Source organism: Nanorana parkeri, unplaced genomic scaffold (assembly GCF_000935625.1).
Source record: "Nanorana parkeri isolate BGI_ZX_2015 unplaced genomic scaffold, ASM93562v1 scaffold35, whole genome shotgun sequence".
Taxonomy (NCBI): Eukaryota; Metazoa; Chordata; class Amphibia; order Anura; family Dicroglossidae; genus Nanorana; species Nanorana parkeri.
Genome location: NW_017306303.1, coordinates 2703568 through 2726654, shown reverse-complemented (window position 1 = coordinate 2726654; position 23087 = coordinate 2703568). Strand labels below are relative to the sequence as shown.

General features: G+C 42.0%; 1 protein-coding gene across 1 annotated transcript in view; it reads left to right on the top strand.

Moving 5' to 3' along the window:
• LRP1 (LDL receptor related protein 1) overlaps positions 1-23087 on the top strand; it is a 292446-nt gene that overhangs the window by 201267 nt on the left and 68092 nt on the right. The window contains exons 31-41 of the mRNA XM_018569629.1: positions 195-289; positions 7051-7200; positions 7652-7792; positions 9386-9511; positions 9869-10000; positions 12353-12487; positions 14034-14163; positions 14769-14895; positions 17143-17294; positions 18120-18244; positions 22073-22444. Coding sequence (XP_018425131.1) covers positions 195-289; positions 7051-7200; positions 7652-7792; positions 9386-9511; positions 9869-10000; positions 12353-12487; positions 14034-14163; positions 14769-14895; positions 17143-17294; positions 18120-18244; positions 22073-22444 — 1685 coding nt within the window. The remainder of the gene's footprint in view (positions 1-194; positions 290-7050; positions 7201-7651; positions 7793-9385; positions 9512-9868; positions 10001-12352; positions 12488-14033; positions 14164-14768; positions 14896-17142; positions 17295-18119; positions 18245-22072; positions 22445-23087) is intronic.

Genomic DNA, 23087 nt, shown 5'->3' with positions numbered 1-23087 from the left:
GACACTCATAAGCCCATATCTCCACCACATAACAATCTCTTTCTGAAGAGATTGATGTTATTACTGAATATTTAGCAGTGGATTTAACTTGTGGATGGGTTCATCTGAGGTAATTGCCTCAGGGTGAAGCGTGCCTTGCACTGGGCACACACTGCTGTTAGTCAGAACTTTAATATTCGCTATGTTTCTTCCAGGAAGATGTATTGGACAGATGGAGACAATATCAGCATGGCAAACATGGATGGCACGGAGCGACAAGTGCTGTTCACAGATCAAAAGGGACCAGTTGGTAAGAGAATTTAACAGAATACAACTTCCTCATCCATACACGTGTGCTTCCTGCTTTTACATTTGTGCAGATTAAATACATCATCTGCTGCCATGTTTCTTTTTTTTTTTGTAAAACATTTTTTATTGTTTTCTCTCGAGCATCTTGCTCCTACATAGTATTACAGAGCATATCAATACAGCAGTGTGCAGGTGGTTTAAGATGTCAATTACGTCTAAGATTTATACAAGTAGTAATATACTGTTAGCTCTATTTTGACAAACTCGGATGTAGGCAAGAACCAAATCAAGGGTAAATGTAAAATCCTCAAACATGGGGATAAGCAGAAATAAACAAAAACAGAAACAAAAACATAACTCATACCATACAACATAACAGAAAAAAACAACAACATAACATAACAGAAAAAAAAAAACAACTCATACCATACATGTTATGATACATTGCCTAATTGTATGACTCCTGTCTTGCCAGTGCTGGCTATTGATCCTGTCGGTAACCAGGTTCGTTGTTCATGGTGCGGGCCCACTACATCCATCGTATTGGCTTATGTGCCAGATCCCCTCCCCCACCCGCAAGTCTCCATGTGCAACGTCTTTGGAAAGGGGGAAGGAGGGAGGCGCCCCCTTATTTTGGCGCATTCAGATTCTGTAACAAGTAGTGTTTGCTAAACTTAAAAGGGGCTAAGATATTGTTTTGGGCAGAAGGCGAGAGGGCATGTGTAATAAACGGTTGCCATCTAGAGAGAAATTTTGTTATTTTATTTTCTTCTTCCAAATGTGTTTCTGCATTCAATTTCTCCAAGAGGAGTAGGTGCTTAAGATCTTCCCTCAGCCTGCGGATCGTGGGGGGGTGTGCCGAGAGCCACTCTCTCATGATGCATCTCTTGGCCGCTAGAATGGCCAGGCTAACCCATTGTTTGCCCCATTTGTCAAGGTTGGTAGAGGAGGCTATGGGGGGTTCCCAATAATTAAACAGTAGTAGCATGGCGTCCAATGGAACATTCTGTCCCAACACAGATGATACTAACTGTAAAACTTTTTTCCAATACCCCTGAATGTAGGGACAGGACCATAAGCAGTGGAAAAGAGATGCGGCTGGCTATTTACATTTGGGACAGTGGTCTAATAATGCATTAACTCTACTCTTAGTGGACCTTATTTGGAAAGCATAGTATGCCCTGTGAATGATTTTGTATTGAGTCTCCTGCCATTGCTCGCTACCTATGGTTTTGCACAGGGATCGATACCGGTAAGTATTTTCTCGACTATATCTTCAGACGGGACGTCCGTCTTCCACTTGATCAAGTTGGAAGATTCCAACGAGGGAACCACGGAATGTCGCAGGTGAGGATATATGTCTGCGATGGACACTTTAGCGTTTGGAAGGATTCTATCTATGGAGGGAGCTGGTAGTCTGGTGTCATGAAGGGGGCTCAGTTTTCTGATATAGGCAGTGACTTGCATATAGTGTAAAAAGTCGGCGTTGGGCATTCCAAACTTGTGGCTAAATTCTGAGAATGATAGCAGTTTTCAGCCATCATCAGTGTAAAAGTGTGAGATAAGAGAAATCCCTTTTTTTTCCCACCGTGTAAAGGCGCGGTATTCCTCTCCCTGAGGGAACGATGGATTGCCTCTAAGGGGGAGGTGACGCGTGAAATAGGGGTTTAATTTTAGTTGTTTATGGGCTTCCCTCCATGCCACCACAGTGTCTCTGATTAAAATATGAGAGCGTAAAGTAGGAGGCATGGCAGAGATGGGGCAATGTAAAAGAGCAGGGAGAGTCCAGGGGGTTACCACTGCTGTTTCCAACAAAAAGTTGGAATAGTGAGAGGAGGAGTGTAGCCAATCAATAGTGTGTCGGAGTAGACCGCTCACGTTGTAGAGTATAAGGTTGGGGAATGCCATTCCTCCCCTATCTTTGGGTAAAAATAATTTTTTCAGGGCTGTCCTGGGTTTTTCCCCCTGCCAAATAAACATAGTGAATTCTCTGTTAAGGGCTTGTATGTCTTTGTGCTTCAGGAGTACTGGCAGAGTCTGCATGGGGTATAGTAATCGGGCAAAGGGTACCATTTTTATTAGGTGAATCCTACCAAATAAAGAGAGAGGTAGGTTTCTCCATAGGAGTAATTCTTTACGTATTTTATCGAAGAGCGGGGGGTAGTTGAGCGTGTACAGGGAGGATGGCTCCGAATTGTGCGAAGGTCTCTTGGATTTTGGGAAGGTCTCGGGTGGGATCTGAGGAGAACATGACTATGTCATCGGCAAAGAGCATTATTTTAAGGTGGGAGGCATACAAGTGGGATCAGAGGCATACGCCTGTTGGGCCTGGTGAAGAGCCTGGCTGGCATATTTGAATTGGGATTTGGCTTGGTTTTTTTTTTGCCGCCACATAAGACATAATTTTACCGCGTAAGAATGCTTTGCCCGCTTCCCAGTATAAATTGGGTGTATCGAGATGTGCATGGTTATATAGGTCATACTCCTGCCAGGCTGCCTCTACCATGGTTTTGAAGGAGGTGTCCGTTGCCAAATGAGACGGAAATCTCCAAATATAGGCATCGCCTTTCGCGAGAGAGAGACGCATTTCTAGCATTACGGGTGCATGATTTGAGCGTCAATCACCGTGGCATCTACAGGACCGGAGGCCAAGAGGTAGTCTAGTCTAGCAAAGGTGGCATGCATTGCTGAGTAATGAGTAAATTCACGCTCAAGGGGGTTCCGAATCCTCCATACATCCGTCAAGTCCAATGTCTCTGCTAAGTCAGCCAAGAAGGTTGGCGTGGAAGCGGACGTATCAGAGCCCCTGACTGTGTTTGGGTCCCTGGTTCTATCTTCCCCCAACACCATAACTGAATTAAAATATCCTCCCAGGATTTTATTCGGATTGGTGTCTCGCATGATCCAAGAGATGGTCTCCCGGTAAAAATTGTACCGTCGGGGAGTTTGGGAAATAAAAGTTGTAAAAAGAATAGGTTTGGTTGTGGACCGTGATGCGGGCCTATAGTTTCCGACCATCAGGGTCGATTTCTACGCTATCAATTTTGTAAGGTAGATTTTTGTGTAGTAGTATGGCCACTTCCGCTCTTCTTCCTACTGCGGGAGAGGAGATAATCTCGCCCACCCACATTTTTCTCATCCTATCAATATCGGTTTGGGGGAGATGCGTTTCCTGTAACAGTACTATGTCGGGCTTCAATTCTCTAAGGTGGCGGAGAACTTTCATGCATTTGGCCGGCACCCGTAAGCCATTAATATTCCAGAAGACCACTCTTAAGGCCATTTACATTGAGGTGCATGGATTAACATAAAATACATACATTGTAAGAACATTTGCAGTGGGCACATACGATCAATATACTTATCATTCCTGTCACAATTGGAGGAACCTTGGGTCCACGCAGTTACCTTAGGTACAATGGCATAGAGGAGGTTACTACGTGTATTGGTGTTGCACAAGTCACGGAAAGATCCCGAGGAACAGCGTACATGCAATGTATGGTAGAGTAAAATAACGATAAAAGTAACTGAAAGAAAAAGCATCAGGTCAACAGAACCTAATTTGAGATTAAAAAAATTTAGAGAAATTAAACGAAACAACAAGAGTCCAATACGTGACTTCTCTTTTTTTCCTGGTGAGCATAGCTAGGTCGGTAGTGGCTCCGCTAAGCCAGGATCAAGTCTACAACAAACCTCAGCCCGGTGTATCTCAGCTGAGTTAAACAATGAGTCTTAGGGGAACACTAATGGTGGATGAAGAGTAACACCCCACTAACCGGCAAAGACAGTAGCTGTCTCCTCTTTCCCCCCCTTCCCAGGATGACAATGTCGGGGTAACCCAGTAAGATCTCACCTGGGTCCAGCTTGCTGAACAAACACAGCCGTGTTTTAGAGTGTGTTCCCGCCGTTCAAGGCGAATCCGAGGGGGTCATTGGGAGACGAGGCAGCGATTTTTTTTTGCCGGAGTAGAATGGCGTTGAGGTCGGGGTGATCGGGTGTTCTCGTGCAGCGCGGCTGGGTCCATCAGCTGTCGTAGGTAAGTCGTCGCCTCTTCCGTGTCTTGAAAAGATTTTTGGGAGCCGTCTGCTGCTTGGAAGCGGAGGGTGGCCGGGTATGCCAGGGTGAACCTCACTTTCTTTTTAAAAAGCATAGAACAGATGCAGCTGAAAGCTTTGCGTTTCTTGGAGACTTCGGCTGAATAGTCAGCGAACATAAGGAGGCGGTGGTCATCAAGGGTAAGGCCTTTATTGTTTCGGAAAGCCTGGAGAACCGCCATGCGGTCATTGTAGTCCAGATACCTGACAATGATCGGTCTCGGCGATTTCCTTTTGGGGATCAAGGGGCCCACCCGATGGGCACGTTCCACTTTGCAGATGGTGTGGATCCCAAGGATGTCAGGTACGTTATGAGCGTAAATGCTTGCAAGATGGGAAGGGTGGTAGGATTCCGCGAGACCAATGATGCGGAGATTGTTCCGTCTGGAACGATTCTCCAGGTCCTCTACCCGGTCCATTAGATGTTGGATGTTATGTTGAGCAGCGGTCATTTGGGAGGCTGCAGACTCGCTCCCTTCCTCTAGCTGAACGATGCGGTGTTCTGCCTCTGAGATCCTCTGTGCCTGGTTGAGCAACTCGACCCGTAGGGCCTGAATGCCTTTGGAAACTGCCTTAGCCACTGCATCCTGGATTGTAGGACGCAGTAATTTAGCAACCTCAGCTGCGATCAGGCCGTGTTCAGGGATCGGTGTGCGATCTTCTTCCGAGGAAGGGCTTGCGTACGGAAGAGCATGCATGGCGGCCATCTTTAGAGGTGGTTGGGGCCTCCTGGGTCTCGTCGGCGTGGATTTGCTCCGTGGTCCGTTGCGCTTTTTTGCCAGGAATTTATCCATGGGTGATTCAGGAGGCAGTCTCAGCGGGGTTTACCCAAGAAGCAGGGTGGTAATCCGCGGGCTGAGGTACGATTTTATATGCTGATTAAGCCTGTCTGTGCGGGACTGCTACATCAGGCGCCGGAACCAGAAGTCTGCTGCCATGTTTCTCATTGAAATGGGTTTAGCTTTTACAGCTGGCTAGCAAATGCAGTCTTTTTTTTTTTTATGTTTGCCTGTGCTACTTTTTATTAAATTACTGTTAGTTAACATTTAGAGCCCCTTCACAGCATTGCATTGTAATTCAGTTACATGCAACCCCTAACTGAATGACATTCATTTTGGTAAAGCGCTGTGTACAATAAACAATTGCCACTCTTTAGATACAATACAGATTACACAGTTTTTCATCTTATGGTGTACATAAGCACTGCTGATCTCCTGCGTATTTGCAACTTCTTCTGTCTACATGCATGCATGCCATTTCTGCACATGGAACAGGCCTCTGCCATTTTTGTGGGTTGCTTGTAGACTCCATTGGAGGAACATTAGACTTAGTGTATCTGTAAAGAATAAGTCAAGGCAACTGGACTTGCTGTATTTCTCTTGAAGACGTTTCACTGGTCATCCAACCAGCTTTCTCAATTCAGAATTGAGAAAGCTGGTTGGATGATCAATGAAACGTTCTGACATTCTGGCATTGGACTGTTGAATGGCAGGGGCTGTTCTTTGACTGGAGTAGGGTGGGCTCCATATACTGCCTGGGGCTAGGATCTCTTTAAAGGAACACATTTGAAAACAAGTGCAGATTCTTGCAGACATCAGAAAATGCTGTGTTGGTGGCAAAACCAGTGCTTCGCAAATGGCTGTTTTAGTATCCAGCGCTGTGACATGGGGGCAAGGAGAAAAATCCTCAGTCCTGTGTAAACTCCCAGTGGCCTCCTCTTTGCACCCGAGAACAAGTAGGGAAGGAAAGCTAAGTATAAGCTGCTGTGGGGATTGTCATTAAAGTTAACATTACTGTTTTACAGATTTTGTCTACAGTGTCTTCATTCACTTATATGCTAAAAAAAAAATGACACGTACAGTCTCGTACAGTAATGCATAAAAACAAAGTGAGGATCTTTTCATTTCTTATCATTACTTGTTCTAGCTTCTAATTATGAGTATAATGAGCAACTATTGGGAAGATTACAAAATATACATAAAGATACATAAAGAATAAAGGTTTTTAACACCCTTTGATAGAATTGACATATACCCGTTCTTTTTCTATTATTACAAGTATTTATATAGCACCAACGATTTACACATCACTTTACATACTGCACATTCACATCAGTCCCTGCCCTCAAGGAGCTTACAATCTAAGGTCCCCATCTCACATGCATACATACGAGGGCCAACTTAGACAGGAGCCAATTAACCTTCCAGCATGTCTTTGGAGTGTTGGAGGATACTGGAGTAACCGGAGGAAACCCACGCAAACACAAGAAGAACATGCAAACTCTTTGCAGATAGTGACCTGACCGGGATATGAAATGGGGACCACCAGTGCTGCAAGGCAGAAGTGCTAACCACTAAGTTACTGTGCTATACACATTACAGGCTGTAGGTCCTCTTTAAATAATCCTGAAATGTATCTGTTGTTTAGTTTTTTCGGTGCAGATGAGTTTATCTTCAAAGTATTCTTTGTAGGAGCTTGGCATAGGGCATAGATTAGGAAAAAGCATGCAGCAGTAACCAGAGGAAATGGAAGCTCCCTGTGTATTTTCAGTTTCTGTAGTGTTTTCCAGATGTATGACCATTTTAGGGAACAGTACACATTTGTAATGCATGTTTTTTTTTTTTTTTTTTTTTTGTAACTCTTCATTTCTTTTATTGCTTTTCTGCAGGCTTATCCATTGATTATGTTGACAAAAAGTTGTACTGGATCAGTTCTGGAAGTGGTACCATTAACAGATGTAATCTCAACGGCAAAGGGCTGGATAATCTACTTACCATGAAATCCTATCTTGGAAAGGCAACAGCTCTGGCCATTATGGGTAAATTACTTTATATCAAAGCACAAAGCCAACGCTTGAGTGATATTTATATTGAAGAATATTGACTGCAGGAAAGGGCTATTTTGTTTGAGCATTGAATTAAAGTAGACATTGGTAGCTTCAGCTTCTGTCATACCTTCTGCATGAATTTGTATAGACCAGTATATTTGACACCGAAACCGCTGTCATTACAGCAGTCATGAACATCTATTGTATAAAACAATTTCCTTTCCCCTGTAATACACCTGTAATCTGTTTCCAGAGATGCTTATAAAAATTTCAGCAAGTACTAGTGGATATGTTCCCGCAGAGATACCATTCAGATTCAGCATATTATTTCTTAGTGGAATTAGAATTTAAAAGCTGATATTGTATTAGGCAATATGGGCTTTTGTTCACTGTTCTTTTGGTTAAATGGCACGGTTGATGGGTTATTTTTTCTCTCTCTTAGGGGATAAACTGTGGTGGGCAGACCATGCATCTGACAAAATGGGCACATGTACTAAAAAGGATGGGTCAGATCCAAAAGTTCTACGGTTTAACACGAACCAGGTTATGCATATGAAAGTTTATGATGAAGAGATACAGAAAGGTAAGCAACTGTTTAAAACTAAAGATATTCATACAGTTATGTCAGGTTACAAAACCACATTATATGCCTTTGGTGATTTAACTCATGACCATTTTGTTATCAAAATGTTCATTTCAAACGATTATTGCATTGTTGTGGAAATAAACCCTACAAACTTCTGTTTATTGCCTGGAGTGGCTGCTCATACTCTCTTCAAAAGAAAACACGGTGAGGGAACTTAAGCAAAACTGAGCAAAATCCTGTGCCATAATCTTTTGTGAATTGACTTGCATACAGAATACTTAAAAAATAATAAAATAAGTTGTATGCAGTGCATTCAGCAGTTTTGTGAGATTTAAAGTTATATTAAATTATTTTTTTTTCATTTCACCTTTAAGGAGACCCTCCTTTGCTGGAGGCTGTTGCTTTTTTTCTTTGAAAGTTTCTAATTCCTCGTTTTTTAGTGGCTCAATGCAGCGTTTTTCCCCCTGCACGGGTGCCACCCTCGTTCTAATGGAGGGACACATGCGCGCTCGTGCCCGCTCGTTTCCGCAGTGGCTGCATGCGTACATAGACACACACACAGCCCTGTGGTAGGCCATGCCCCTTCCCTCTTTGATTGATGGCAGAAGGAGCCTGTGGCTCCTCTGCCATCAGTATCCTCTCCCCCGCAACCCAGAAGTTCGGGGAACGGAGGATCACTTCGGGACTGGTGGCGTGGATGAACGCAGCTGACAGGTAAGTGTAGAGGGGACTGGGGTAGAGAAAGGGTGCTGGGCTGTTTTTACCCTAATGCAGAGAATGCATAAAGGTAAAAAATGCCCAGACCTTAATGCTTTAAACCTTCAATAATGTGAAAAAGTGCGATTGTTAAGATTATCAAATAAGGCATGGTAATGAAAATACTGCATACTCTGTGCTTGAGTAAATTGACGCCAAATTCTGGATATTTTTTGACGTCAACATGGAGCTGTTCTTTTATTTCATAATAAAACAATTTTCCCATTCATTCATCCATCACCCAGTGTAGCATGGAAGATAGAACGGTAACATTTGATTTATTAAAATGGGAAGCAAGAACACTCATTAGGGTTGCAATACGGAAATGCTCAGACTAGGGATGCACCGATACCAGTTCAGATACCAGCGCCGATACTTGGCATTTTCATGAGAACTACCAGGGTTGCAGCTGTTACCTCGCTCTGGCGCTCCACCACTGTCCTGAAATCATTAGTCTGTATTGTTTTAGAAAAACTGTCACATGACAACAAACATGTATCAGTACTTGTATCTGTAAGTACTTGGGCAAGTATAAGTACTTGTACTTGCAAAAATGGTATGGGTGCATCCCTTTATATTTATAAAAACAAAATCATACATTAAAACAGAGATGTACACATCCCAGGAGCTCCGTGTGCTCCTTACAAATGACAGCTGCCTCCTAAGTTTTGAGTTTTTCTCTAGTCTAGTCTTAGAGCTCGAAAAGTATCTGTACTTGTACCAAGTATGGTACTTGGTATCGGTGCATCCCTAGCTCAGACCATGAAAATGTTTAGCACATGTTGTGTCAAAGTTATGAAGCTGTTTTAGGAACTTTTACACATTTTCTTTTAGGCACAAACAATTGTTCATTTAACAATGGAGACTGTTCTCAGCTGTGTCTGCCGACCTCTGCTACCACAAGATCATGTATGTGCACTGCAGGATACAGCCTTAGGAGTGGACAACAGACCTGCGAGGGTGAGTCTCTTGAGTCTCTTGTTTCTGTCCTACTCATAGACCCTTATGTATAGCAGAGAGCATAAACCACTTTCAGCTGGACACCAAAATGTTACTCCACATTACAGACTACACCCATTCATAAAATCTAGACTGAGATAATTAGCCTGGTTAATGCTGTAGTGAAAACACAGAGATTGGAGAGGATGGTCACATGACTTTGTTATGACTGTTGAGGCCGGGCTCTCCTCCATCCTTGTGTTTCTAAAATTGTGCATATGATTAAGATTGCCAACGTCATAAAATGTCAGAATAATAAATCTGATTCCAGAATATTTGCTGAGCCCCCTATAATGTACAATGCGTTGTCTCCTGCAGGTGTTGGTTCCTTCTTACTGTACTCTGTGCATGAAGGCATACGAGGAATTCCTTTGGATCCACAAGACAAATCTGATGCTTTGGTTCCTGTTTCTGGCACATCCTTGGCAGTTGGAATGGACTTCCATGCTGGTGAGAATGCCTGCGCTTCATACTCTCACATTTTGAATTCATATCTCTCATCATTCACCTTTCCACAATATTTGCAATTGCATTTTCATTTAAAAGAGTACCAGTTTCTAACAACCAAGAGTGGTTTCTGTTCGAGAAGTAGAGATGTACAGACAGTGAGTTATTTTCCTTGCCCTAAGGGTCATACATGAAATGTTCCATAAAACCTTCAAGGCCATTGCTGCAGCTCTAGCTATCAAATTAAGAGATTGGATATTAAACTTGATCCACTTAAGTAGTAAATCATGAAACTTGCAAACTGTCACTACAGCCAACTGGGTCCGATGCCGGGAGCAGTAAAATTGGGTTAATTGAAGTGTTAAAAAAAACCTCATTGTTGGCATCGTGTTATTTATGTGATAAAAATCATTTTGATAGCTGCAGTTAAACAGTGTTTAAAACCAATCTCCATGCACGTTCATAACATATTGCCCACAATGAGAGTTTCTCAGCATACTGTACATAGAATAGATGGCTGTGTTATAAGTTGACTACGTACTGATAAAATACAGTACTTTGTTGAGAGTAATGGTCCTTTCTCTGTAAGTGCAACTGCAGAGTGATTGTATTTTATGTTATTTTCTCCTACGCTCTAAATATCAATGCACCTTCTTCAGTTTCTTTAATGAGAAACAATCCCAGTCCTCAGCTCCCTACTTAGCAGTTCACCAGCAAAAATCGTGGAAGCACATGCTAATGCCAGTACCCACCGATTTTATTACCATCTTTACCACAGCCCATATGTCTTTCAACATGGTACTTGGGAGTTGTAGTATGAAAGTGGTCTTGTGGTCACTCAGTGACGAAGCAGCTGCATTCTATAAAAACAGCTAATGCTCAAAGAAAATCATTTTTAAGAATTAAAAACAAGTAAACAAGTCATCAAGTTATAATCAACATTAGCACTATTTGTTCTATTTCCTATTAGTTTTATGTGCTCTGGAGTTTTGCTATAATACCGCTATTGGTTTCCAATAAACCAGCAACCTCTGTTCAGTGGAGTGACAGGTATCAAAGCTGGTTTAAGAATGACTGAGGTCACACCCATCTGAAGAAACCCTTGTAGCTAATTTTGGAAACGTGTAGTGTGATTTGTACATATAGATGTTTACAAAGTTTTACATGAGAAGCTTTTTACTTGGCACCATTTATTTCTTATATTACTGAACAATGAGCCTATACCAATTTTTTAATGAGTGATATATGAAACATTGAATTGTATAGTTTTGTACTCTCCTTTATTGTAAAAAAGCCCATTGGATACAGAGCACAGTAGCAACTGTTGAACAGTGACTACTCTCCCCCTTCTTACTATAGAACTCCTGTATCTGAGCATTCAGTAGATATGCAACATTACCCAAAAGGAGAATTACTGCTGTGCTCATATTTTAGATAACATATAGTGCCCCATTTATTAAAGTGTTTATAAGTAAAGTGTGAAAAATAAAAAGTTGCTGGGAGGTAGGGATTTTTGACAGAAGCCAGCGATTTTTTGTTGTTGTTTTTATTATCGTTTTTGTGTACACTGTACGGCACATGTGCCGTACATGTGTGTATAAATGCAGCTCATTCAAGGCACCTCTAAATTGGGCCAGGTGTAATTCTTGTGTGTGCATGCGCAAAGTTACATCATCAGTGGCCACCCAATGGCCAAAAAGGAATTACATGGAACCTGGAAGTGGAGATAGTGGTGGGGGACTGAAGATGAAATCAACACTGTTAGAGAAGGGCACAACTATAAGATTTGTATGCTATAATGTGCAAGTATTCTGTGTACATTATGGCAAAACCTCACCCTTCACAACTATTTCCACTGTAAACAGTAGTATTGCTTTAGTGTGGTGATACTGCTGCTTTAAATAAATGCACATTTTAGAGCATACCAGTGCTCAGAAGCAGGTGAAGTGCAATTCATAACAATGAAAGGAAAAAAGTCGGGAGAGGAACTGATCAGTGAATTGAACTGTCTGTTACGTGACCTGTTCTCTAACAACCTATTCACAGAGTTCTGTTTGCAGCATTAAGCAGGAGTTCCATGGGACACCACAGGCTTCACACCGTGGCCTGACTTTGTGGAATTACTCATCAAATGTTGGCACAGTGTGGTATAAACACTGCACTGTCAAATGGAGAGCGTATAGCGATATCCACTATCCATTATAAATAGATAAAAAGATCAGATAGGAAACTGTTTAAAAATAATTGAAGAAAAAAAAGAAAACTTAAAATAAAAACCCCAAACTATTATAGTAAACCTGTGTCATCTACTCCTTCTCAAGTCTGTACAAACACTTATCTATGATATTTGTCCAGAGAACGACACCATCTACTGGGTGGACATGGGGCTCAGCACCATCAGTCGAGCCAAGAGAGACCAGACCTGGCGAGAAGATGTGGTTACTAATGGCATTGGCAGAGTTGAAGGCATTGCTGTAGACTGGATAGCTGGTAAGACTGAAGGGAATGCTTTCTACTCACTGCAAAGCTACATTTTGTTTTTGGATGTGGAAATAACTTGCATAGTGTACAGTTTTTGGTATTGATGTATAATTCTGCATCAGACGTTGATATGCATTTTCTGGTTGGCTTGTCCGCATGTCCACTTACATCTGACTGTTTATACACCTAACCTGGGTCCGTTAGTTCAGATTTTCCACCATTACAAGATGAAGGAAAACTGAACGGATGCAGATGTCACAAAATTCAAACCTATTCCAATCAGCGGAGGATCTGTGTATGGATAATTATTTTTTTACATTATGATAAAACAATGAATGCTCTTGGACACACTTACCTTTCAACCCTAATACAAATTTCTTTAAACTCTAGTGTCAAAACTTTTTTTTTGTAGACCCACAAACCTCAAACTTCCTAAAAGGTTTAAAAAAAGGTGAAACTCTGGGATTTGTGACTACATTGGGCATACAGGGTTATTTTCAGATTGTTGCAGAAGTTCAGAGGGCAATAAATCTGCATCGATAAGCTAATGCTTCTTACTGCACAGAGGGGGATCTGTGAGTAGATGATCCTAAGGTCTGACTTCAGCCCTTCTATACTGGAAATTTCTCAGTTTAGTTTTCCTAATGAGCCCCCTGATGGGTTCCCCTAGCAGCCGTGTGGGCTGTCATGGCTGTTGTTACACCACTGCTGCACTGCCAACATGCCACTCTGCCTGCCCCCCCCCCCACGTGACTGAATGAGGTGCCACCAGAGACAAAAGTCTCAGGTTGCGTTATTATAAGAACAGTCCGGATTCTGCTGTATAAATTTGCCTTTTTTCCGGTTGCTACCCTAAAAGTTAGATGAAAAAAATGTGTGCCTTATTTCATTTACAGTATTAGTTTTGCTGTTGGAAACCATTTTTAAGTTTGTCTAGAGCCTCCAATTTTGTACTTTCCTTTGCCGCAAGCCTGGATAAGCATGATTTTTAAATGTTTTGGTGGGTTTGTTTGCCTTCTTTTTCTTTTTTTTTATTGCAAGTTTTGTTGTTTATTCATAATTGTAAATGGTGGCTCATTGTAAGTTCCTATTCACATAGGGCTTTAGGCTGCGGCTCGGGATACCCACGGAAATAACCTACAAATTCTTGCAGCAGCAATCTCAGTTGTGTCCATACATATACAGCCACTGTGTCCGTTCAAGTTAATGACAGGCTGACTGCAGCCGAATCTGTCAGCGGCAAATTGCATGTAATTATAGTACGACTACCTGTGGCTTGGGATAGAGGATTGTCCATGGATGTGATCTGTCTGTGTCCAAGGACAATCCTCTATCCCAAACCGCAAGTAATCATATCATGTAAAATTACATGCGGCCCGCCACTGACAGATGTGGATTCTGTCAGCCTGTCGTATCTGTACCAGCATACCTGGGGTTCCAGCCATAAGAATCGGTAGGTTGTTGCCGCAGGAATCCCCAGTCGCACACAACAGCCCCGTGTGAATTTAGCCTAAGTCTCCAGTACATCCACCTGTTCATGTTGTTCCCTTCACAGGTAATATCTACTGGACTGATCAGGGCTTTGATGTCATTGAGGTGGCTCGTCTGAATGGCTCCTTCCGCTATGTTGTGATATCCAAGGGACTGGACAAGCCAAGAGCCATCACTGTTCACCCTGAGAAAGGGTAATGACCATTGTAAACACCTCACTGTTATTGTGATGTGCCATTTGTATTGTTTTCATGATGTACTTATAGACACAAGAGCATGCTTTCCCAATCAGGGTGTTTTTATCGAGATCGGGAGACCCGCTACATGTCTATTGATGGGTACAAACATCTCTGACTAATCATTCTTTTCGAAATTAGTTTTTGGGGGGGCTGACTGATATTTTCCTTCAATAGACAGCTGGCAGTGGGGTAAATTGACTAATTTCCTTTCTGCTTAGACATAAAAATGCATACACGGGCGATCTAATTCATTGGAATGATCTTGGGCAGGTGGAATACCAAAGACCAGTCCAGTAATTTAGATTGCCCGTCTAATGTCAGTGTGTATCTTTGCATTAATAGAAAGCTCTGAAAAGCCAACAGGAGATATGGGAATTCATGTATTCACTGTAGACTGAAAAGGCTTGAGATACAATTGAAAAGCCTAAATAAAATCTTGGTAAATTAAATTCTAGCCCTATGGCCTGTTTGCATAGAAACCACCTTTTATCAAGGGCACAACAGGAGTTCTGTGGCTGCCTTTATACCTGCTTTTATACACTTTTATCTTCTGCTTGCAGTTATCTGTTCTGGACAGAGTGGGGTCAGTTCCCTCGAATTGAGAGGTCTTATCTTGATGGCAGTGGGAGGCTTATCCTGGTAGATGTTACCATCAGCTGGCCTAATGGAATCTCCATAGATTACGAGGTATGTAATCCATCACAATTTATCTGATATAGAGGTAAAGATAGAATCTCAAAATGGAAAAGACTTTGCTATTAATGCTAGGTACATTGGTGGGGTTACCAGTCACATTTCATGTAATTATCTCCTGGTATCTGGACTCTAGTGTTCTTTAAAGTGCAACTCCACTTTTTGGCCAAGCTGATATTCTAAACCAAGGCATACAAATACTCAACATTTTAAATATTACTACCTTTCCGTTTCCATTTTTTTTGATGAAACAATCTATCTAAAGTGCAACTGTGATCAGGTTTTGGACATTCAATTATTTACATATACTTACCAAGCAGTAAATGAGCTTTAGAAAAGCCATCACTGACCTATGTAGCTGCATTCATTGTGGAGCATTAATCCTAAAAGTTCTGTTCGCAACATAGGCAAGGAAGTTGGAGCTTTCGCTCATTCCCCTTCCAGGAGCATTTAGGGATTAGAGGGCTGCTAAGTCACTTCTGGTGGGAGGGGGCAGGGCCTTTAACTAAAAATGTTAGGGATTAATTGCTACCAAGTGTGGCTGATTTAGTAAGGGAGCTGCAGCTACAGAGGTCAATGAGGACTTGTTTTAAAAAAGATGTAGTAGCATTTTCACAGTTTAGTCACCCAACTCCCACAGTATATGTTGCTGTTTATCCCATTCTTCTCTGTGGAGTAGAAGAAAAGTTACAGGCTTTGACATTTCACTCCTCTTCATTCCTGGCCACGCTCTGAAAAGGAGACAAACTCTCTCTGACAGCTCTCATCTCACTGTCCCTGTGATTTCCCAACACAAAACAAGGCTCCACTTCCAGTTCCAGTGACTGTGCTGATTCCTGTGAGAGTGTGCCCCCTCCCTCTGCATTCCTGTAACCAAGCTTGTGTCTAGAAAGTGCAGGGACATTGAGATAAGAGCTGTCAATCAAGAGTCTGTCTCTTTTGCAGAATGGTCAGGAATGAAGTGAGGTGTGAGCTTGGCCCAATGTATAGTCAACTCCCCATTATTCGCCACCCATGGGGGTTGGTAAATTCCGGATAAATGCAGTTTCTGGTTGCTTGAGAGTTACTAATAAAAATAGGTCTAAATAATCCCATACTATACCATAACATAACATAAACTCTGTATTGACTTCATATTAATATTGAAATGCAGTAACTAAAGCAAATTAAGACAAATAGACACACATAAAACAAATTAAGACACATAGGCACACAATCGTTTCCAGGATAATACATGCCACAGATCAGCAGAACAGTGAATACACAGGGGATTTTTCTTTCTTTCTGGTTATTGAATACCGGATAACAGAGAGTTTACTGTATACATATTTTATACCTGGTAAGGCCACCAGGATTCTGTGAAACAATGTAGTAGCTATCACTACTACAGTGCTAACAGAGATCTGAGTTCTGGTATTGCACTGTGCTGAGTGACTTCCCCTCTTCTGTGAAAACACAGGGAGTCGTTCACTCAGCACTGCGGCGATTCAGTGAACACCTAGTAAATTTATCAATGAATATTAGGCATTCTCTGACTGGAAAAGAGGCAGTCCTGTGGTGCTGAATGGCCGCTGTGCCGAGGGAGCACCAAGGTGGGCCAAGCTGGATCAATGCAAGTACACATAAATATTTATACCTGAAGTTCAGCTTTAAAGGAGAACTATGGGGTCAGTGTTTTTCACCATAGTTCTCCTTAGGGTAACGGGAGGACACAAACTAACGTCCTCCCGTTACCCAAAGCTCAGTATACCGCGAGCTGCAGCTCGCGGTATACTGAGACGCGGCAGCCGGAGCGGATCCCGACGTAGATGACGGGATCCGCCCAGCTGCGTGAGTGACAGCTGGCTCTGCCTATCTAGAGGCAGAGCCAGCTGTACCCGCCCCCTCCCCGTCTGTTCCGCCAGTCAGCGCTGGCAGATCGGAGCGGGGAGAGGGGAATCCAGCCCCTCCCCCTGTCACTGCAGAGAGCCGTGACAGGATCAGAAGGTGAGCGAATCTGGTATGTGTTCGCTCACCTCCCGATCTACTGAGCCGACCTGTGACAGTCTCATTGTCACAGGTCGGCTAGAACTATGAGGTGAGTGGAAATCACTCATCTCATAGATCTCCTTTAAGTTTTCTCTCCCATGATATTATGATGCTAACTTTTCTTTAGGATGGTTGCAGCATATATTTGCAGCAACACAAGTATTTCATGATATGTAAATTCAACCAGGCACTTTTGCACTGCTTCTTCTGCAGGAAGGAAAGCTGTACTGGTGTGATGCTCGCACTGACAAAATTGAGAGAATTGACCTGGAGACCGGGAAGAACAGAGAGGTAGTGCTGTCTAACAACAACATGGACATGTTCTCAGTATCTGTCTTCGAAGATTACATCTACTGGAGTGACAGGTGAAGACATGTAGCGATTTGACATTGTCAAGTATTGTTTTTTCTGTGTTTTGTGCAATTTCTATACATAATCTTCATGATTGGTAGTTGCTGCAGGGTCACCTAAGATTGACTAGTTGCACTAATTGCTGCATGGTCACCGAAGCCCCTCCTAAGCCTGTCATGGTTCATAAAAATAGAGCAGCAGTTTGCATTTGGCTTCATAGCATATACAAATATAAGGTATAATATTCAACATTAGTGAAAAAATTCAAAAAAGGTTTGACGTGTTTACAGCTAAATGACCCAACGTGGATTTTAGTTTAATAACCCTTTAAAGGAAATGCCTGGTTAGTACACAAGCTATTTTGTAAGAGTTGCCTTTCCATTTCAGTCTAGGACTAGCTTTGATTTTTTTTCATTTGTAATTATACCTTTTTTGCAGCCATGGCAACTTACGGGGAAACATAGGAACTCTCATTTCCGGCATGTGGCTGGCTCATTAAATTCAAATTACATGTATTCCCTGCATTTGGAGTTTAATTTTAGTCCTATGCTTTCAGAGTTTTTCAGATCAAAGAAATGCACAGGCTGCAGATTATCTTATTACATTACTAGGACAGTTCAGTTGGGTACAATGTAGGTAGACCCTATTACATAGCAGACACGTTTAATAAAAGTACTAAAAATCAGTATCTCTAGAACAGGAAAGGCAAGGTTTGCTAATATAATTTGCTTTGTTCATGGTCCACCTAGAAGTGTTTTTTTCCCCCTCAATAATTAAAGTGATTATCGATTGTATTGTTTATTTTTTTTAACATGCATTAACTACTGTCTACCTGGCAGGACTCATGCTAATGGCTCCATTAAGCGAGGGCAGAAGGACAATGCCACAGATTCTGTCTCGCTGAGAACTGGCATTGGAGTACAGCTCAAAGACATCAAGGTGTTCAACAGAGACAGACAGAAGGGTAAATACTGTGCACAATATGACAATATACAGGACATGGTTTCAATTTGAGATAATTAATAAGGTTATAAAACCACAAAACCAAAACTGAAAATTATGTTCTTTTCTATCAATTCTAAAGTTATTATAATTTTTTATTTTTTTACTGTCGTAAAAATCAGACCCCTGATTTTTCCATTTTAAAATAGAAAAAGAGATTGAGGACCCAAATCACTTTTTCTGCAGCCCATGTTATGAATGAACAGGAAGCCTCTATACTGAGTGCCCCTGTCCATTCATAAACTGTGGATATAATAAGAGTTAGAATGTCCACAATGATGAATGAACAGGAAGTGATGTAAAGCACTTCCTATTCATTCATAATTGGGGACACCGTAAACATACTATGATCTCAATAGTCAACTCTCCACCCTGACTCACTGTCACAGTAGGCTATGTCCTCAATTATTTACAAGCACTTGTAACCGCCAGGTGTTTGTAAGCCACTCTCCATCCTGACTCGCTGTCACAGGAGGCTGAGCAGGACGAGGCCGAGCGGGGTGGTCCGGGAGGAGAGCTCGGTCTCCTGTGATAACACTGACAGCGCTCTCCTCCCTGCCCCGCTCGGCCTCCTGACAGCGCTCTCCTCCCCGTTGGGCGCTGTTTTGTGTAAGAGGGGACGCAGCGCCCAGCGAGGAGGAGAGAAACTAGAGATGCACCACATTTTCTGCGCCGAAAGTACCATTTTAACCGATATGTTTCGGTGGACGAAATTTTTCGGTGCATCCCTAAAATCCACAATACCACCGATTTTTCTGGTGAAACAACTGCAGTATCTCTTACAGCTCTTACAGTATTTATTTTAATAAATATAGTGTTTTTGTGTATTGACCATGCACATAGTTTAATTCCAATAATTAATGATTCCATGTTGTCAAGCAAAAGCAAAAATAGTAACCACTGTTACAAAACTGGAGGAAATGCTGAAAATACTGTATGACTAAAATAGAACAAATGTAAAGATCTTGTGGTCCACTTATTTAAATGCACCTGTATTTGTATGAAAGCTATTAAGCTGTTACTCTCTTAACTACCTCCCGGCCGGCCGTTGTGTATAAACGGCCGGCCGGGAGCTTCCTGGATGTAACAGGCCGTGTATACACAGCCTGTTAGTCCCGCCCACTCGTGCGTGCCCCGCGTGAGCGACATAACATTTAAAAACCGGCAGTGATGCCTGTTACCATACAAGCGATCCGCTGGCTATAGAGCCGGCGGATCGCTCGTATGAGGTCCTGGTATGTGCCCCCCCTCTCGCTGTTTTGCTGGTCGGTTCACGATCTCCCTCCGGTGTCAGAATGCGGAAGTGATGTGTACTACATCACTTCCGCATTCTTGTGTCACTCTCCAGCTTCAGGTGCTGGAGAGAAGCTGATGAAGCAGATCTCTGCTTTATCAACTTCTTCAGCGGGTTCCTAGGTGACATTAGGGGTCTTGGAGACTTCATGTTCATAAGGAGGACCTGTTACATCTTTTGCTATCACAAAGGGGGGTTTCTTAGCACCCTCTGTGATAGCAATAAAGTTAAGTGGAAAAAAAAAAATGTACGTTTCCCCCCAAAAATGTTTTAAGTTACACATAAAAAAGAATTCAAAAGAAAAACTATTTTTTTTTTAAAGTCCCCACCCCTACATACACGCATCTAAACATGCGTCAGGTGCGCATACCTGTGAAAATGGCGATTGCGCCTATTACGCTGCATGTGTTACATATCGCCACGAACGTCGCAGTGAGAGCAATAATTTAAGTGCCTGTTCACACGACGTCCGTTTTGTGTGCTGACCTGATCCGTACGCTGTTGCACTCAAAATGCATCCCAATGTATCCCTATGTGTTTTATGGGCTACAGTTCTCACGTGCGCAGTCCGTTCAGCTTACGACAGAAAAATACTGCATGTCACATTTTGTACAGTCGGGAAACAGTCAGGAAACGCAAAAGCGTCAAAAACGCATCAAAAACGCACTGCACTGCAGCTAACATACTAACAGCCCCACTCCTGCAAAAAAAAAAAACGGGAGCGCATCAAAAACACGGCCAAAACTCACTGCATCAGTAGCATCGCGTCTGCAGATCCGGTCCTGATCAGGACCTGAAACTCATGTGAACAGGCCCTTAGGGCCATCAATCACTGAAACTGATGAGCTGTAAAAGCTTTTAAAGTGTCGCCTACGGCCAATTTTGGTTACGCTAGTTTTTTGTGGGTGCGCGCAATTTTTAAGCTTGACATGTTTGGTGTCTATTTACCCGACGTGACCCCGTCTTTTATATTTTAACAAAAAATTAGGGTAATGATAAATGTTTTATAACATAATGTAAAAAAACTTTTTTTTTTCAAAATGTTCAGTAATTTTTCCTGAATATAGTAAAAAATAAAACCCGCAGTGGTGATTAAATACTACCAAAAGAAAGCTCTATATGTCCCCAAAAAATGGTATAAAATTCATTTCAGTACAGCGTTGCATGACGGAATAAATGTCAAAGTATTGCAGCGCTGAATAAAGAAAAATGGTCTGGCCAGGAAGGGGGTGTGAACACCTGGTCAGCAAGTGGTTAACAGCAGGCAGGTGCCAACATTCAGTTGTAGTTATTCTCTAAAATGTTTCACTAGCCCTTAAATATAGCACACTGTAATATTGAAATATTGGCTTTGTCTGGAAGGGTTTCTTCCCTTATGCTGTACCTAAATTTTGGTTAAGACATGCAATGGGCTGTTTCCCGAATTGATATGAAGGCACAGGAAGCGGTTGTCCAGATGCCATGTTCACCTGAATGCTGAAATTTTTATATCGGAGGTCCAATGTTTAGAGGCATACAGGTTTCTTTAAAAGACAGCTGGAACTTTATCTGTGATATTAAACATAGAGCTGTCATTGCATTCTGAAAATGCTAGTTGCTGGTTGTAATGCTGATCGTTTTGTGTCAATATTTGAAGTTGCTGTTCTGGAGCAAGTATGCAAATAAGGTTGTTTAAACTTTGTCTGACTTGCCTTTGTAATTGATTTCAGTCACTTACATTGAAGTATTGCAACTAGTGAGTCAGTACAACCGCTAGTCAACTAGCACTTGGTTGACATTGAGGTTGACAACAATGGCAGCCCACAATTTCTCTCATGACCGGTATAAATTTGAGGTGGCTATTCATACAGACAGTGAATCTGTCTCAGGGCTGGACCCTTTGTGCAGTAGTGTAAGCTTCTAGCACTCGATAAGATAAGTGCAGGTTTGCAGGAATTCATTCAGCTTTGTAGGCTGTGTTGACAGTTATGTTACAGTTAGGAGTTAAGATTTAGCATTCGGTTACGTTTACATTTCAAGTATTATGTAAAGATTAGATTGAGGTCATCTCTACATTTCACTATTACCCTAAGGTTAGTATTGCACTGCAGACACTCTGCCTAAATATACTGTGCCAAAAACCAACATACCACATTTGCCTGCCCTTAAATCCATGATGTTACCCAAGCTGATACTCTGTAGAGGTGCAATAGAGGGTAACACCTTTTCTTCTACTTGTTGGGAAATACATCGGCTGCTCATAATATAGTACATATTAATAGTAGGAGATATAACGCGGAAATATGTTTGGTTTTATTTCATTTATAACTTGTTGCTAAGAGACAGTGTTCCAAAATTAAGCTATAATATTTAAAAAAAAATAGAAGTTGCTTACTCCTATAAGTGTATTATCTGCTTCTAGATTACGTTAGATATTTCTGCAAGTTTGGAGAGATCTATTGAAAGGTTTTTGGAATAAAAAGATTTGTAGCGCTGAGTTTGTTTTATATTTCACAGGAACCAATGTATGCGCTGAAAATAATGGTGGTTGTCAACAGTTGTGTCTGTATCGAGGTGAAGGTCAGCGTACCTGCGCTTGTGCCCATGGCATGCTGGCAGAAAACGGACTTGGCTGCAGAGAGTATGATGGATTCCTATTGTATTCAGAACGAACAATACTAAAAAGCATTCATTTATCGGATGAGAGTAGCCTCAATGCTCCAGTGAAACCGTTTGAAGATCAGGATCATATGAAGAACGTAATCGCTCTGGCATTTGATTATCGGGAAAGTGACAAAGGAGGAACACGCATTTTCTATAGTGACATCCACTTTGGTAACATCCAGCAGATCAACAACGATGGGACCGGTCGCAGGACAGTGGTGGAGAGTAAGATTTTTGTTCTAACAAACGTAATATATGGTTGGGTGCCGTGCAACTTTTTATAAAGGGGTTGCTTACTACTACTTTCTTACTGAAAAACTTTCAGTACACTTAGCAATGCAGCCTGTTGTTGACTCTCTAAGATCGCACAAGTGTTGCCTAAATCTTCAGCAACTGGCTTTCTAAAGGTGCCCATACACCTTGCGATTATCGTACGATAATCGTATGCGATCCTGTTTTCGTCCAATAATCGCAAGGTTGATGAGCAGTGTACAACCGCAAATACTGTACAATCGTACGACTTTTGACTTTCAAGCAGGTTTGAAAACTTTGGTCGATCGTAAGATTTTCGCAAGGTTAGTGGCGTTTCCGTACAACAAAAATCGTACGATCTACACTGCTCATGCGCAAATGAAAATACGTGCGGTCGATTGCCGCATTTTGTTCAGGTGCTTTTCTTTAATTACGGCTAATTAAACCTTGCGATAATCGGGGCAGGATGGGGCCGCCGTACGAAAATCGTAAGGTGCATGGGCACCTTAACTCTGTGGAACACAAGGGCTGTCTGATATGCCATGAACAACCATCAGGTGCTAATTTTACTAGTGTTGAAGCTGAGCCTTGGGAGTTAAAATAGATATCCAAACTG